An 18,886-nucleotide genomic window follows, 5' to 3' on the forward strand; every position below is an offset into this window, starting at 1 on the left:
CATTATCAATGATGAATGTATGAAGAAGAAGATGAAGATATGAAGAAAATGGTGAGGTTTAAAAAAATCTGGGTTTTTTAATTTTTTTTAAAAATCTTCTTTTTAATTTTCTTTCATTTATTTAATTTAAAAATTAAATTTTTAGTTTTTTAATTTTTTTTAATTAATTAATTACACACGTGGTCTGCCACGTAGGCGTTGAATAAGTCAAAATTGATCAAAAAGACCAAAGATGCAAATGAGCTAAATCTTAGGGGCTAAAATTGTAGTTTTTGTACTTAGGGGGCTAAAATTGCAAGTTTTTGAAAGTTAGAAGGGGAAAAGTGCACTTTAGCCTAAAAACTAATTACTCGTAGAATCGTAATGAACAACAAAGTTTCTTTTAAAAAGATTTAACATTGTTGTATTTGATAAGAAAATGTAATATTTTATCATTCACATACAAAGTAGCTTTTTCTAAAATTAGGTTTGTTTTTCTTTAAAAAAGACATTACATTGTGTTTTCTCTTTCGTTTGTTTTGATTTTTATGTTAATATTTATATTTCTTTTATATATTTTGGTTGTAATTATCTTAAAAAAATGGTTGTTCAAATAACATATCTCTTTTAAAATTATTCTTATAGATTTACAGGACATGCACCTTCTCCTACTTATACTTATTGTGGGTTTCTTTGATATATTACCTTTGTGAAGGCTTGTACTAACTATACTTGGTGTACTTTCTTAAGAGTAAATAAGTTTTTTTCTTCCATTGAAACAATTTCATTCTCTTGTTAAAACTCAATTTCTGCAAATAAATTTTTGAACGTAAACATAGGCAAATTGTTGACATGGTTCTAAAGCTTTGTTGGTTCTTTCGTCTAAAAATTTAGGACCATAAATCTACATACTCTTTAAATCTTCACTTTTTTTTTTTTTTGGAACAAAATCTACACTTTCTTAGTTTTCTTCTTTGCAGAAATATTCGGTTGATCACAACCTAGAAGCAAAAGTATTTTTTTTTGGTTACAAGCAAAAGTATTTGAACACATATACATGAATGACAAAATTTAAAAGATAAATAATTTAACTACATCATTTAATATCAATTCTCTTTTAAATTTTATCATTCATGTGTATGTCCAAATAAATGCATATGCAAGAGTTGCTCTCCTCCTCATATAATGTTATGGCTTAAATATGTCTTTAGTCCCTGCACTTTCATCAGATTTTGGCATTGGTCCCTACACTTTATTTTGTTTGGAATTGGTCCCTACACTTTGTAAAAATATTGGTATTGGTCCCTCTGTTAACTTTCTGTTAAAAAAAAAACACAAAACTATTGGTATTGGTCCCTGCACTTTGTAAAATTATTGGTATTGGTCCCTGCACTTTGTAAAACTATTGGTATTGGTGCCACGTGGCATGAGATGATTAGGCCACGTGGCACTCCGTTAGTTTTGTGTTTTTTTTTAACAGAAAGTTAACAGAGGGACCAATACCAATATTTTTACAAAGTGCAGGAACCAATGCCAAACAAAAAAAAGTGCAGGGACCAATATCAAAATCTGATAAAAGTGCAGAGACCAATGACACATTTAAACCTAATGCTATTTATAAATCCATTTCCGACTAATTTTTCCAACAGAATCTTTGATTGTGCATGTTTCCCTTCTCTAGGGTCATACACTAAACACAGTTCAATATGTCTACTTAGGTTCTTCCCAACAAAAAGAAGAAATTGTCTTTGTGCTGATGGAAGATTGTACATCTCTGCAGTGATGTAGGATCCAGTTAAATCTTAACCTATAAAAAATAATTAATGCTTAAAAATATAAATGTTGAAAACTTAAAATTAAGAAAGATAATACATTTAATGGTATAGATTCAACACTATAGAAAATCGGAGAAAAACACACAGGAGAGAATCCATCCATTCCCTCTCAAAAGATGTTATTTGTAATGAAATTTGTTTTTCCAATATTAAATTGTTTTTTGAAGTGCAAAAACACAAGAAAGTGGACGTTTAGTTTGTGTTAGATTAAAATAAAAAAAAAATAAAAAATTCAAAACACAGTTTTAAAACCTTTCTGTTTGAGAAATGCATTGAAATAATGTTAGCTAATACCGATTAGTTGGTGTAAACAATAGTAAATAAAACTAGCAAAAAAAATTCTTGCATACATATTTAGCAAGATTATATACTTGTCTGTGTTAAGCTAAAAAAATGTGTGATTGAATCACTTAGCAAAGAGTTGGAGACTTCCACTGGTGCTTACAAAAGTATAAGAAGAGTTGCAAAAACAACACAAATATTGTGGTAAATTTCTAAAAACACTTTCAAAGTACAAAAAAAAGGATCAAGAGGGTTGTAAACGTCTTATACAAAATGAGTACTAAAACTGAAGAAAATGTAGCTCCAATAAGACTCTTTTCCCATTTCTTCCTTCCTGCTATCATGCATCGACCATCAATAACGCCAGATGTGCTTGAAGTTTAGGTTGTGGTCCTACGATTCAAGAAAGACCTATCTTGAACATGAGTGAGACAAATTAAAATTCAAAATGTAGAACAAAAACACAGATAAAATCAATAGATAATTCTCAAAAGTGCAAGTTAAAGATATTTTTGTAACCAAACCGTTGACATGTTTCTTGCTTTAACATTTCACTTTACTACTTTTTAAGACTTTTTTCCTCCAATATTGAGAACAACTTAATAATTTAGTTTTTGTTACAAAGGTCATTGAGTTCAGAGATCTTAAAACACTTCAAAATCAATTAGAACAATTAAATCATCGAAGAAAAACTTACTTTCAAGAGGTTGAAACCAAGCTTTCAACATAATCATTGGTATTAAACCATGATATTTGTTTGCTAGTTGCAATTTGTTCAACTTTATTATCTCTCCAATTATAAAGAATTGCATGTCGGCGGTGATAGCCATGAATGAGGCCTCGTTGATTGCTTGCCATTACCAGTGTGTTGCTACTCTCAGAAACACATAATGGTAACAAGAACAATTGAGCATAATATGCAAGGCTATCACCAATGCCATAATCAATATGAAGATTTTGAAAACTAATTTTGAGGAATTGAGTCCAAGACTCTTGAACTCCAAATTCCATCATCTTCCATATAACAAAATGGGTTTCTCTAAAACGGTGAGAAAAACATAGACAATCCATCAACACACTAACAGACGGTTCAACAGGTGGTACTTCAACAAAACCGCTAGGTGGCAGCAATTGCCGATATGTCTCTGTAGCCAAATCAAGCGAGACTATCACAAATTGTTTGATAGTAATATCATTCCATTCATATTCAGTCTTATCTCGAATAGCCAACCAGTTAATAGAACCACTCACATACACACCGTTATCCACCAATCGACGACAATGGATACGATGAATGTCAAACGGAACAATAGGAAAACTTGGAATATCTCTCCAAACATTATCCCTCAAACTGAAAACTTTCACTGTGTTAGCAGAGAATGCCACCACCTTATAAATGTCATTTATAATATCATAGCCGAATGTTAACCTGAAATAGTTGGTTAAGTTACCTAATTTTTCAGATAATGTGTTCGTGACTGGGTTCCATAAACGGAACCAATGCTTAGGCCAGCTCCTAGAACCTCCACCCAAGCAGATCAATCCATTACAAGAACCAACAATGTGATTGCAATCCATATTACGCAATATGTAACAAGGATCATTGGGAATATCGAAATACCTCAGTCGGTAGGAGTAAGGTTCGTAGTATTCAAACGGACTTTCGAGCCAACGACTTACAGGAATGGGTACGACCATAATATGAATGCCGGCAGCATCGTACCAGATTGGTGATAGTAAGACATGGGTGTTCCGTGGTGATCGGTGAAGGTGCAATTTGGCGAAGAAAGGATGAGAAATTAGGGTTTTCAATGATTTGCAAACGCATTTCATTTGCATCAGAGTTTTGACAGGAAGTCGTGAAAGGATTTCTGCGATGAGTTCGTCAAGAAGGATTAACAGCGATGTTGAAACAACGCCGCTGTTTGAATGCGGAGACTTTCCAGGAGGGAAAATCATGAGAGTGATAGCGACAGTGTTGTTGTAAATTGAAATTGCAGTAGAAAGTGTTAAACCCTAATTAATACCCATTTGGGATTTCTGTCAGAGTTTTAAGTCTCTATTCGGTCTTTGTAATATAGAATATTCTAAAACTAAATTTGTTTAATTATTATTAAATTATTAAATTTTTGAATGATTTTTTGAAGACACTTATAAAACATTATAAAAGTTTATTTACTAAAATTTAGATTTTTTTCAATATGATTATTATAAAGACCAATTTAATATTAAATGATTTTATAAGGATTAAAACAAAAATCAAAACAAAAGTTTATATATTTGCAAGGCCTAAAACTAAAAACTATTTTGACATGGACTAAAACTAAAATGTCAGATTTGCCTAGACTATTTGTATAATTAAGACAAAATATTATGGTTTGATTATATTTTTTATCTCTCTAAATATTTTAAATTTTTATTTTAGTTGCCTAAAAAATTTCTTCGGTTTTTCGTCCTTAGCAATTTTCTACCATTATCTTTAGGTTCTATTTTAAGTCAACAAATGTGTATCATTCAAAAAAAAAATTGGGTTAAATATATTTTTTGTCCCTATAAATATGCCAACTTTTCTTTCTACTCCCTCTAAAATTTTCCTTCAACTTTTAGTCTTTATAAAATTTTCAATCATTACTTTTGGTCCTTATTTTCAAGTTAATTTTTGTATTTTTTTTTTGTGGTGTCCAGGGTTCGAACCCTAGGCCTTGCATATATTATGCGTTGTCCTTACCAACTGAGATAAGCTCACGGGGACAATTTTATTTTTTAATAAAATGTGTAAAATATTGTAAAAACAATTCCAAAAAAAATTAGAATTTTTTAACAAAACATAAATTGAATATGAATTTTTAACGGTCAGAAATAAAAAGAAAAATCATAAATTAATGTTTAGTTAAAAAATTATAATTTTTTTTGGGAGAGCTTCTTATAATATTATGAATTATCTACAAATTTTTATTCAAAAATATGAATACTAGATATAAAATGAGGGGCCAAAAGTGAAGATGGAAAATTTGTTAAGGACTAAAAGTTGAAGAAATTTTTTAGAGTGACTAAAACGAAAAGTTTGCATATTTATTGGAACTAAAATCAAGTACAATAAGTACAGATTTCATATTATATTAGAAAAATTAGAAAAATCCACCACAATCAAGTGTTCCTGCATGAATCATATTAAAAAATTGTATATAAACTTTACTCACTATCAATTCATACCATCAAGATTCAAGACAAACATGCTTTACAACATTTCTGTTTGAGAAATGCATTGAAATAATGTAGCTAAATACAGAGTAGTACCGATTAATTAGTGTTAGACAATTGTAAAAAAAAAACAAAAAGCAAAAATAATTGCATAAAAAAAACTAGCAAAAATAATTCTAGCATACATATTTAGCTAGATTATATACTTGATTAAGTTGATACTTTGTTAATCTTCATTGTTGGGTATGATCAGAAAAAATAATATTGACGCAGCTGTTAAAAAAAGGTCTTTTTTATTGTTCTCTTAACAAAAATATTTACTTGAACAAGTTTTAGAGAAATTCACAATCCATCAATTTCATTTCCTTAGATTATTAATGGTGTTGTGTTTACGTGTTGTCAGAGTACAGCGTCCGATTTTCGTATGTGCTTTGACGACCCTCCATGTTCAGCATACATCTTTTCTACAGCTTTTTCAATTCGCTCCCAACTCACCACGGACCAAAGGGCGATAAGCTCATGAATCTCAGTAACCAACCTCTCGTTCAATCTGTCACTAAATCTGGGTGTGCAAATAAACTACAATATCAATGCAGTATTTATAGATCGATAATATTAAAGCAATCATCCTAAGTTGATGTTATTTTGATGGATCGATGAGGTAATTTAACTTCTTGAATAGTCAAGAAAGATTTTGGTACTTGATTGAAACTGATGTTTAGTCCAAAGTTGTTGACATTTTCATACCTCAGTTAAAACACATAAAAGTAGTTGCTGAGGACCCTGTACTTGTACATGCACCTTGACCTATACCTGCATGCTCTACCATGGCTTCACTCCCGGATAAAATAGAGTTCGACCGGGTGAAAATAGTTGATAACAAGAGCAATTTAAATCCATGGAAAAATTCACATAAAATGTCAAAGAAAGATCATCCAACCATGATATTCACAAAAAATATAAGAGTACATTTGTGAAACAACACAAATATTTTGTGGTAAATTTCTACACAGTTTCAAAGAAGTTCAAAAGAAAGCATCAAGAGGGTCGTAAACGTCTTATACAAAATGAGTACTAGAACCGAAGAAAATGTAGCTCCAATAAGACTCGTTTCCCCTTTCTTCTTGCCATTGTGCACCGACCATCCATAATGCCAGATGTGCTTGAAGTTGAGGTTGTGGTCCTATGATTCAAGAAAGAGCCATATTGCACAGGAGTAAGAAACATCAAAATGCAAAACGTAGAACAAAAACACAGAAAATGAATTCAAAAAGTGCAGCCTTGTTCCTTCGTGAAAATAATAATAGAGAAATTAGCTTCAACCTCGATGCCTAAAAGCCAATGCCACAGGTGACACCACGGTTATGATATTATAGTTTAGATTCTACTACAATAGAAAGTACAAAAATTAAATAAGCATTGCTTTCAAAACTAGTTTGGAAATATTTGAAGTGGTAATCAAAGATAAACAAAGAATAATATCAAATATATACAATTATTTGCAAAAGCTTTTTCATGCTTACAAAACATGGTAATAGGATAACTCGTTTTTTTTTAGTTTCAGATAGGTTCCACTCTACTGGAGGTAATGCTATTCGAGGTGCGTCAGACACTAAAATGTGAATACCTTTCCGAACTGAGATCGAACCTTGGTTAGTCTAGCCTCTTTCACTAAACCTAAACCTTGTTGGTTAACACAATTTATTCTGTAAGAAAATAGTTGGTACTCATTCCAAACCTCTGATCACAAACATACACTTAGCCAATTTGAATGTGTATACAGTACAAAGTGCAAGTACAACACACTCATTATCTATAACAAAGTTTTGAAGCAAATGAAATTAATATCAGAGAAAATGATGTTTTCCTTTTCTGATCTATGTATAGATCCATAACAGATAATAAATTTGTCCAAGTCAAATATATTTGTAACCAAACCATTGACATGTTTCTCGCTTTAACATTCACTCTTTTTATTTTGTAAGACTTTTTTCCCTGCATTTCAATTTTAAAATAATGTACTGTTCTCCCAAATTGAGAAAAACTTCATACTTTAGTTTTGTATAAAATGTTCTGAATACCAACTAAACAAAATCATTCAAGGGTAATTGAATTTCCTTTTGGGAGGATTATTCTTAAGTTATAATAATATATTAAAACAACCAAAAACAAACTCATTCACTTCAGAGATTATAAAACACTTATAATTAAGTAGAACAATTAAATCATTGAAGAGAAACTTACTTTCAAGAGGTTGATACCAAGCTTTCAACATAATTCTTGGTATGAAACCACAATATGTTATTGTTAGTTGCAATTTGCTCAACTTTATTATCTCTCCAATTATAGAGAATTGCATGTTGGCGGTGATAGCCATGAATGAGGCCTCGTTGATTGCTTGCCATTATCAGTGTGTTGCTACGTCTCAGAAACACATAATGGTAACAAGAACAATTGAGCATAATATGCAAGGCTATCACTAATGCCATAATCAATATGAAGATTTTGAAAACTAATTTTGAGGAATTGAGTCCAAGACTCTTGAACTCCAAATTCCATCATCTTCCATATAACAAAATGGGTTCCCCTGAAACGGTGAGAAAAACATAGACAATCCATCAACACACTAACAGACGGTTCAACGGGTGGTGCTTCAACAAAACCGCTAGGTGGCAACAACTGTTGGTATGTCTCTGTAGCCAAATCAAGCGAGACTATCACAAATTGTTCAATGGTAATATCATTCCATTTATAATTGGTCATATCTCGAATAGCCAACCAGTTAATTGTTCCACTCACATACACACCGTTATCCATCATCAGGCGGGAATAGATACGAAGGTTAAACGGGACAATAGGAAAACTTGGAATATCCTTCCATACATTATCACCTAGACTGAAAACTTTCACGGTGATAGCAGAGAATCCTACCACCTTATAAGTGTCGTTTAAAACATCATAGCCGAATGTTAACCTTAAACGGTTCTCGGAAAACCCTAAATTTTCAGATAATGAATTTGTGGCTGGGTTCCATAAACGGAACCAATAGTTATCATGCTTAGCGGTTCCACGCAAACAAATCAATCCATTGCAGGAACCAACTATTTGATAACAATCCATATTACTCAAAAGGTAATAAGGATCATTGTGAATGGCGAATTCCCTCAATCGTAAGTAGTGAGGTACGTAGTGATCCATGAGTAACGGACTTTCGAGCAAGTAACTTATAGGAATGGGAACAACACTCAAATCAATGCCGGCAGGACTGGCCCAGTCAGGTAATAGTAAAATGGTGGTGTTTCGTGGTGATCGATGAAGGTGCAATTTGACGAAGGAAGGATGAGAAATTAGGGTTTTCAATGATTTGCAAACGCATTTCATTTGCATCAGAGTTTTGACAGGAAGTCGAGAAAGGATTTCTGCAATAAGTTCATCAAGAAGGATTAACAGCGACGTTGGAACGCAGTTGTTTGAATGCGGAGACTTTGCTATAGGGGAATTCATGAGTAGTTAGTGATGTTTTTGTTGTAAATTGTAATTGAAGTATAAAATGTTGAACCCTACTACACGTTTGGGGATTTCTGAGTCCTCAAGTCTCTTTTCTACGGGAAAGGTAAGCTTTAGAATTTTAATGAGAAATGATATCCACGCAAGAATTCCTCTTATTAGATTAACGTATGATGCAAATATAATGCGTTTTGATAATCTATATATAAATGCTTTTTTATTTTTATTTTTTCTTATCAAGTAACATAATGACTAAAATAAGTGGATTTTCATGTTTCGAACTCCAATCCTGCATATAATAATAGATGTCCCTGTCAACTATGCTCATGGGACGATGCTTTTTGATTTCAATCCTTATAGATTTCTAACTTTTTTTTTTATCTTTGTTGTTTTGCTTTCGTCGTTGTGTTTCTAACTGGCCCAATCCGTCTGAATTTGAGTCTGAACCGAGCATCAAGAGCAGACGACATTATACGATGGACTCACACTAAATTCAATTGGACTATGGCCTGGACCAAGAGTTCTTCATCTTATAGATCTGGTAATAAGTTTGTTGGCTCATTCGCTAAAACTTCACTTCAGTGGATCATACAATCAACATACTCCTTAAATCTCCTCGGAGAAACACTTACTTGATCGCAATCCTAAATCAAAAGTATTTGAGTACACATAATAAATGATAAAATTTAAAAGAAAATTAATTTTATCGGATGTCCCCGAAGGGACATGTGGACTACAGAAAAAAAAAATTAGTCACATCACTTAATATCATTTCTCTTTCAAATTTTTTATTAAAGAATTCACTTTTAAATTTTATCATTCAAGTGTGTGTCCAAATAATTTTTATTTGAGATTGTGCATATTATTTTATAAATCCAATCCCAGCTAATCTTTCCAACAAAACCTTTGAAATGAGAAATGATATTTATGACAATTTTTAAAACAACTTTCTCTCTTTATCATATATTTACTCTCTTCATTGCTTTGGTTATTATGTCAACATCTACGTTTCTTTGTATATTTTAGTTATATTTGTCTCAAAAAATATTTGTTCAAATAATATATCTCTTTTAAAAGTATTCTTACATATTTATGGGATATCCACCTTCTCCTACTTATTGTGAATGCTTGTACCAACTATACTTGGATTTACTTTCTTTGAGAGTAAATAAGTTTTTTTTTTTCCTTTTTCCATTGAAACGATTTCATTCTGTTCATTAAGACTCAATTCTCTACTTAGATTCAGGGCCGTCCCTATAAAATAGGAGGCTCGGCTCTCTATTTAAAATAGGGCCCCAATAAAATAAAAATGCAATTTTTTTTTTTGTGCAGTTAAGCTTTATTAAAAAAATAGAATCAGAAGAGCTTCTAAACATGAAACGAAATACAAAAAAATTAAGTGAAAGAGAGGTAGAATTTACTAACGGCGTCGTTTCGATTTTATCACTTATCCGTTGTGGGAAAGGGAAAAACAAATAGTTTATGTGAAAAAGAAATGATTGCTGTGATTCTTTCAGTGAAATAGCTTTTCAAATTGATTGATTAAGTGATTATACAAATTGGGGATGGTTTGATAGTACCAGATTTATGTCCAGATTGAAGAACTAAAGTCTAGAAAAACCTCAAACGTGTAAAAAAGTAACATATATATTTTTTATTTAAGTGGGGGTGGGTATTAGAGTTAATTTTTTTTTAGGCCCATAGCTATTGGAGGCCCGACTTGATTGAGCACCTTGCACTTCCTCAAGGACGGGCCTGCTTAGATTAATGTTGTTCAATCTGATTGTGGGAAGCAAATGAATATAGACCTTTCACCAATTTTTGAATATAAACAAAGACAAATTGTTGAGATAAGAAAAGCAAAATTAGGCAGGGAAATTACTGACGGAAAAATAAAATCCCTCACAAATTTTTTGATCGCAAAATTTAGTGACTGAATTAGAGAGGGATTTCATGTTTTCCCTCCCTAAATTTCTCTCACTAATTTTTGTTTTTTTAGTCCATATGGTTCTAAGCTTTGTTGGTACCATAGTTTTAAAAACATTAACAATATGTTATAATTTAAAATAGGCAAAATTACACAATTAGTCCCTTAACTTTATTTTAGGTAACACTTTCGTCCTTTATCTTTTTTTTGTCACGATTTAGTCCTTTATGTTATAAAATGACAATATCTTATCATTTTTTATGAGATTTTTTTCAAAGAAATTTGATTTTATATGCGTGTATGATGAAGATTTACGTTTGCCTATGAGTTTGATGATTTTTTTTTGGAGTTTTTGATTATTTTTTTCATAAAAAAGGATAACTATGTTGTTATTTTATAACATAAAGGACTAAATCGTGACAAAAAAAAGATAAAGGACGAAAGTGTTACCTAAAATAAAGTTAAGGGACTAATTATGTAATTTTGCCTTTAAAATAAGTGTTATAATTAACTTTTTTTTATATAACACTTAAATTAACAACTTGAATCTTGTGAGCAATGGCATAGGGGTAGTTTTTTCATGGTGGAACAGTTAAATTAATATAATAGATAAAAAGTAAAATTCCTTTAAATATTTAAAAATATTTTTTGTCCTTATAAAATTGAGACTTTTAAGTTTAGTCCCTGCTTAATTTTAATAGTTCATTTAGTCCCTACAAAAAATTTATGCATCGGCGTTAGTTCCTACTCAATTCAAATTTGTTTAATTTATACTTAAACTTTAATTCTCAATATTTTTTTTTGCAGACGTGTTAAGAACATTACTAAAAATTGATTTTTACGTTCAGATTTTGTTTCTATAACCTTTAAATTTTCTCATTTAAAAAAAATCATATTTAATTTGTTTCATGTTAAAAAAAAAATTAGCAAATGAACCTTTCATAGTGTTCTAAATATGTCTCAAAAAAATCATTCGAAAATTTAAGAATTTAAAGATAATTAAACAAACTTTGTTTTAGCAGAGACTAAACTTACAAGTAAATTATTTTTATAGGGACTAAACCTTTGATAATTCAGAATGATTGTTGTATATATAAATTAAACGTAACACATGACTTTAATCAAGCAATTCACATAACGTGTTGGTAAAAAGGTTTTGCTCACGTGAAAGCTACCCAAATCCCACAGATCATCAAGGATCCAACCTCGACCAAGGTGGTGCGCCTTCAGAGCTAATCCTCCGAGGGACTCTGTCCAATGAAAAGAGAGAAAAAAGAAGTTGTCACATAAATTGTCTCATTTTGTTGTTCAAATAACACTACTCATAGAAATTTGGGGGATGTTGAGAGAAATTAATGTGTTGAATATGTTATATCAATCTTCTGATATATTTGTCATTAGATGCTTTACAACAACTGCAATTAAAATGTAAAAGATATATACACTTGATGTGATGGTGCCACCACTAGTAAAAAAGGAGCAACAGCAAAGAAAGCAAGGAAAATGTGCCAAAAATTACAATGTGCCACTTCAAATTCAATGCATTGAAATAATGTAGGTGTTATACAAAAGTAAACAAAACTAGCAAAAATAATTCTAGCAAGATTATATACTTGTTTCTGTTAAGGTAAAAATATAAACCTCAAGTAAACAAAGTATTTTGATTAACTTGATATTTGCAAGATTTAACGTCGAACCCAAAGTAGGAGGTTACGGTTCTTTGCACATGAACTTCTAATATGTTCAAGTTTAGTTACCCTTCCTTTTGTGTACCCTTAAAAAGCTTAAAAAGTTACGAAATACATTTTCTTTTGAACATTTTGGACATTTTTATTCTATTTCTTATGAATATTCAAGACTGCAAATCAAGAGTCCCACTTCTCTTTAGTAGAAAACTAAAGAATTGGAGAATTTTTCTGGTGTGAGCACCTGCACTTTTTTCATTTAAGACATCTACTTCATTGTCATGTTTTACTGACTTGCTGTTACATATTTCTTAGGCCATTTTTTAGCTTTCGGTATGGTTTTGTTGCCATTTCAACTTTCATTTTTCTGGTGTAACAAAATAAAATTTCCGCGCCTGTTTTGGTCTGATGTAGCTAGAGTTTTTTTGTTAGTAAAAATTTTGGTGTGTGTATTGGTGAATAATTATTTGGTATGTATTTTTTTTAGTAATATCTTGATCAAGGCTCATATAGTTCAATGAGAAATAAATCATACTGATACATCAATAACAAGAAAGATTTTGACCGTTTTAGTGGAATCGTCGTTGAGAATTCGAGGTAATTTATATGCTAATGCAATCTATATTTTGGCATGTGGATTGGACTAATGTTGTGCAGCAGAGGTGTTTCAGATTATAGCTGCTACATATCACATCTATTTAGCTTCATAAGATTTGGACCATTGTCTGAATCTATAATTTATGGTGCAGTTTGAATTAAATTGGTGGACAATTCAAAATTTAGTACCAAGCTATATAGTTTCATAATTTTGCTGATGAAACTGGCCATTTTATTTACTCTGGAAGTGATGTTGTCTTAGTACATGAAGTGTTATTTAGGTGGTCTTTGTTCAGCTCATTTCATTAAGTAGTGTCATACAATCTTTTTCATTTAGTAGTGTAATAAAATCTTTTTCACTCAAAAATTATAGTTAAATTTCACAATTCCAAATCTCAGCGCTTCTGAGACAATTATTACAAGCTTAATCTTTTGTGAATTGTTTTAATCTTTTTTTATATGTAGATGAGAATGCAAGCACAACTTAAAACTCAGAACACATTTGCAAGATCCAAGATGAGCTAGGCTTACGAATCCCTTTAAATAACCAGGATTTATATGTTTATATAAATAAATTTTCAAATGGCAAAAAAGTATCATACAAAATGTGTGATTGAATCACTTAATGAGTTATAGACTTCCCCACTGGCCCTTACACAAATACGAGTACAGTTGCAAAACAACACAAATATTTTATGGTAAACGTCTTATACAAAATGAGTACTAAAACTGAAGAAAATGTAGCTCCAATAAGACTCTTTTCCCCTTTCTTCCTACCATCCAGCATCGACCATCAATAACACCAGATGTGCTTGAAGTTGAGGTTGCGGTCCTATAATTCTAGAAAGACCTATATTGTGAGAAAGATTAAAATACAAAATGTAGAACAAAACAAGAAAAATGAATGCATAATTGTCAAAAGTGCAGTCATGTTCCTTTGTAAGAAAATAATAGAGAAGTTAGCTTCAACCTTGACGCCTAAAAGCCAGTACCACAAGTGAAAGTGACATGATGGTTATGGTTATGATAACTCTTTTTTGTTTCCGATAGGTTCCCTCTACTGGAGGTAATCATATTTGAGGTGTGTCAGACACTAAAATGTGGATACCTTTCCCAGCTAAGATTTGAACCTTGGTTCTCCACGTTGCGTGAGTCTAGCCTCTTCTGCTAGACCCAAACCTTGTTGGTTAACTCAATTCATTATATTAGAAAATAGTTGATATGCATTCCAAACCTCTGTTCACCGACAAGTAACAAAGGAGGTGGGTACACAAACATATGCGCGCTTAGCCAATTTGAGTGTGTATACAATACAAAGTACAAGTACAACACACTCATTATCTACAACAGTACGTTTTTAAGTAAATGAAATTAATATCAGTTTGAAGAGAAAATGATGTTTCCCTTTTCTCATCTATGTATAGATCAATAATAGACAATAAATTTGTCCAAGTCTAAGGATATTTGTAACCAACCCATTGACATGATTCTCTCCTAACATTCTACTTTAATTTGAAATAATTTACTATTCTCCAAAATTAAGAACAACTTCATACTTTCAGTTTTGCATACAATGTTTTGATTACAAACCAAATAAAGATCATGCAAGACTCGTTGAATTTCCTTTTGGGAGGATTATCTTCAAGTTATATAAAAACAACCAAAACAAAACTCATTAAGTTCAGATATCATAAAACACATAAAAATTAATTAGAATAACTAAATCATTGAAGATAAACTTACATGGTGAAATCAAGCTTTCAACATAATTCTTTGTATGAAACCACATTATTTGATTGTAAGTTGCAATTTGCTCAACTTTATTTTCTCTCCAATTATAGAGAATTGCATGTTGGCGGTAATAGCCATGAATGAGGCCTCGTTGATTGCTTGCCATTATCAGTGTGTTGCTACGTCTCAGAAACACATAATGGTAACAAGAACAATTGAGCATAATATGCAAGGCTATCACCAATGCCATAATCAATATGAAGATTTTGAAAACTAATTTTGAGGAATTGAGTCCAAGACTCTTGAACTCCAAATTCCATCATCTTCCATATAACAAAATGGGTTTCTCTAAAACGGTGAGAAAAACATATACAATCCATCAACACACTAACAGACGGTTCAACAGGTGGTACTTCAACAAAACCGCTAGGTGGCAGCAATTGCCGATATGTCTCTGTAACCAAATCAAGCGAGACTATCACAAATTGTTTGATAGTAATATCATTCCATTCATATTCAGTCTTATCTCGAACCGTTATCCATATATGGATGAAAATAGAGACGTGTAACATGAATGGAAAACGGAACAATAGGAAAACTTTGAATATCCCTCCAAACATTATCACTCAAACTGAAAACTTTCACCGTGTTAGCAGAGAAGTCCACCACCTTATAAGTTTCGTTTGAAATATCATAGCCAAATGTTAATCTAGAATAGTTGGTTAAATAACCTAATTTATCAGATAATGCATTCGTGGCTGGGTTCCAGATTCGAAACCAAGTGCTTTAGGCTTAGTATCCCTCGTATCTCCACGCAAACAAATCAATCCATTGCAGGAACCAATGACATGATCGCAATCCATATTACTCAAAAGGTAATAAGGATATTTGTATCCGATAGCCAACGGACTTTCGAGCAAATGACTTACAGGAATTGGTACAGCACTCAAATCCATCTCGTCAGGATTGGCGCAGTCTGGTAATAGTAAGACGTGGGTGTTCCGCGGCGATCGATGAAGGTGCATTTTGACGAAGGAAGGATGAGAAATTAGGGTTTTCAATGATTTGCAAACGCATTTCATTTGCATCAGAGTTTTTACTGGAAGACGTGAAAGGATTTCTGCGATGAGCTCATCAAGAAGGATTAACAGCGACGCTGGAACAACGCCGCTGTTTCTATGTGGAGACTTTGCTGGAGGGGAATTCATGAGAGGCATCAGTAGATCTAAATTGAAATTGAAGTTAGACAGTGTTGAACCCTAAAACACACATTTGGTTATACACCGCTCTTTTTATTACGTTAACATGTATATTTTATCGTGTTTGTTTGTATAATCTTGATTATAATTAAATTTTTAAATATTAATAAAAATTATGTATACATTGATTTATCTATAAATTATTATCAAAACATATAACAAAATTATTTATCAACCCGACGTATTTTGATTTTTCAGTATATAAAATAACAATTATTTAGGTTTATTTTAATAATAATTAGTAAAATGATAACATAAATGTATAGATAACTTGTTATGTAAGGGAAAAATCTTATGATCGTGATTAAAGAATATCTTTAAAAGTTACATTTTTTTTGTAAAGTCTCCATCTTCTCCTTATATATATTTTTTTTATGAAAACTTTTGTTAAATTTTGAGAAACTTCTCTTGATAAATCTAAATATAATTGACCATGGCTGAAAACATGTCGTGGAAGATAGATCCCAACATTATGAATTGTATGCTCTTGTCACGTATTTATGATAATAACAAAACTTAGTCTAATAGAAAACTAATATCTACTAAACACAAAAGGAAGTCTTGAACTCACATTTGTTATTAATTTAATAATTGACAAGGATGCTCTTTTTACAGTGTTGTTTCCTAATATGATTTACACATCCAACATATTCATAAATAACTCACAACATAAAAATTGTGTCACATTAAATATGTCATATTTAGGATATATGTTTCGCAACAACATTAAAATTAGGTCCCATTATACGGCTAATGTTATTTCACTTGATGGGGTCTTTTGTGTCCAGCTAGGTCTTATGAGTTTGATGATTTTCACGGATTCTGATGATCACTCAGCTTCTGAGAGGCATCATTTTTTTTCTGATCTAATGTGTTGATTTCTGGTTGACCTTTCTTCAGATCATCTACCAACGTCTTTGAGTTTCTCTTGTGCTTTTGATACTTTAATACATGTTCAATACTTGATGAATATATTCTATGATCTTGCACACTCGAACAAATATTAGTATGTCCAATACCTTAGAGCAATTGAACAAGACCCTTCTTGTTCCAACAACTATGCTGATTTAATTCATGAAGTCACTATGTTTCCATATTTAATGTGGTTCGTTATCTTAATTATTTCCTGATTCCGGTAGGTTTGCACCAATATTAGGTATGCCACCTTCCTAAGTACTGTTATCGCAGGGTGCTTTGCTTCAGAGAAGACAAATCCTACGTTGTAGTAAAATTAAATAGGATTCATAAAATAACTGAATAAAAAACTTAAATTAAATAATTTAACAAATAAAATAGAGGTTCATCTTAGAACCCCACTAGTTACTCATGAAAACTAAAGACAAATTATAAAAGAAATAAAACATGCCATAGAGACATAGAGTGAGGAGAGAGACTCCTCCCTTGCAACTCGTATTACCTGCCTTCATAGGAGAAAGGAGAACAATGAAGAAGACGAAACACCCATTAAATAGGCAAGGGAAACCCATCCAAATCCCGGAGATATCATTGGTTTGGAAAGGGAAAAAGCGAATGAAAACCATCTAATTGGTAAGATGCCCTAATCGGAAAAAAAAAAAAAAACAGTGGAAACACACACCATCAACAAATCCATCATTACACCTTTAGGAGGAAATGTAACGATACGACCTGATTTGGTGACGTGAAAGGGGCATAATGACATGCCCTGAAGGGGTCAGTAAAACGTCACATCCATAATGACAAGACCTTCACCTCCATTTACAGTTGGAGAACTCCAAAAGAGATCTATATGCCCAAAAGAGAAAGAAAGCGTGTGAAATATGAAACCAAGAACATGGGTCCCTATGAGTTACCTCGAAGGCGATAAAATCTCAAAGGATTCTATTAGATTCGGGGGACACACATCCACGACGAGAGAGAACTTAAACTATATCACCTCCCGATGAAGGAGGACAGACATGCATAATCATCCTCGAACAAGGAGGACCAAAGACATGCATAATCATCCATGAAGAAGGACAAACTCAAGGAAGTTCCCACTAGCAACCTACCTACATAGAGAGGGTAACGACACCACTCTCGTTGGACCCCTTATTCGCTGAGACGAAGAGGTGGAACCTCAAGTAGAGCCGCCAAAGAAGCAATCAACAAAGGCGTAAGAGAGTCAACAAACAGCTAATTATGATGGGTCATTTGCCCAAAAAGGGAACAATATCATTCATAGAGGATCGCAAGCCCTATGGAATGAGAGAACTGAAAGCCTCCATTAAAATCACTTGTACGCACCTACAAAGGTTAAAAAATAGTACCGTCCACAACAGATCAAGAGGCTCATGGAACGAAGAAACTGGAAACCTCAAAAGGTTATCTTAGATGCGGTCGGTGAAATCAACAAAACCCAAGCTTTTGAAACACAAAGAAGTCCCCCATTTAAAGGTCGAGGCTCCAAAAAGCTTATTTCAAGCAACAATCTAACTCACTTATCCTAAAACTTAAGGGGTGTCTGTTCGAGACTGACCAATGCCCATTTTAGTTAGACCTGCGTCTAATCCAGAACCCAAAGACAAATGAGTCTATACAATGGGTGCGCCCTAAATCCCATTGGGTAACGGCTCTCAGTCCAACATATCATGATCGTCCGATCCGGATCCAATGTCAACCAAATGGTCACATTTGTCCCTTAGAGACAATTGTCCAGGTGAAAGCTTGACAACCAAAAAGCTTACTTATATATATATATATATATATATATATATATATATATATATATATATATAGGGTTTTGCTAGAAGCCACCCATGAAGGTGTCTTTTAGCAACCCATACCTCAAGGTGTGATTTCCACTTTTTAGTTATAACTTTGCTAAAGGACACCTTCATAAAAATTAGTTGGTGTCTTTTAACA

The 18,886-nt window shown here is 32.2% G+C and overlaps 2 protein-coding genes across 2 annotated transcripts; both read right to left on the minus strand.

Annotated features, from left to right (window-relative positions):
• Window positions 1-2,795: 2,795 nt before the first annotated feature.
• LOC120578310 (F-box/kelch-repeat protein At3g23880) lies at window positions 2,796-4,055 on the minus strand. Its single transcript, XM_039830981.1, has one exon. The coding sequence runs from the start codon at window positions 4,053-4,055 to the stop codon at window positions 2,796-2,798; it is 1,260 nt and encodes a 419-aa protein (XP_039686915.1).
• A 3,660-nt stretch (window positions 4,056-7,715) lies between these two features.
• On the minus strand, window positions 7,716-8,801 carry LOC120578311 (F-box/kelch-repeat protein At3g23880). Its single transcript, XM_039830983.1, has one exon. It carries the CDS (start codon window positions 8,799-8,801, stop codon window positions 7,716-7,718), a length of 1,086 nt encoding a protein of 361 aa, XP_039686917.1.
• Window positions 8,802-18,886: the final 10,085 nt, after the last annotated feature.

Source organism: Medicago truncatula, chromosome 2, assembly GCF_003473485.1.
Source record: "Medicago truncatula cultivar Jemalong A17 chromosome 2, MtrunA17r5.0-ANR, whole genome shotgun sequence".
Lineage (NCBI taxonomy): Eukaryota > Viridiplantae > Streptophyta > Magnoliopsida > Fabales > Fabaceae > Medicago > Medicago truncatula.

What these genes read in the sequence shown, in the direction of transcription:
- LOC120578310 (XM_039830981.1), bottom strand. Translation starts at nt 4,055, where the DNA reads ATGATTTTCCCTCCTGGAAAGTCTCCGCATTCAAACAGCGGCGTTGTT.
- LOC120578311 (XM_039830983.1), bottom strand. Translation starts at nt 8,801, where the DNA reads ATGAATTCCCCTATAGCAAAGTCTCCGCATTCAAACAACTGCGTTCCA.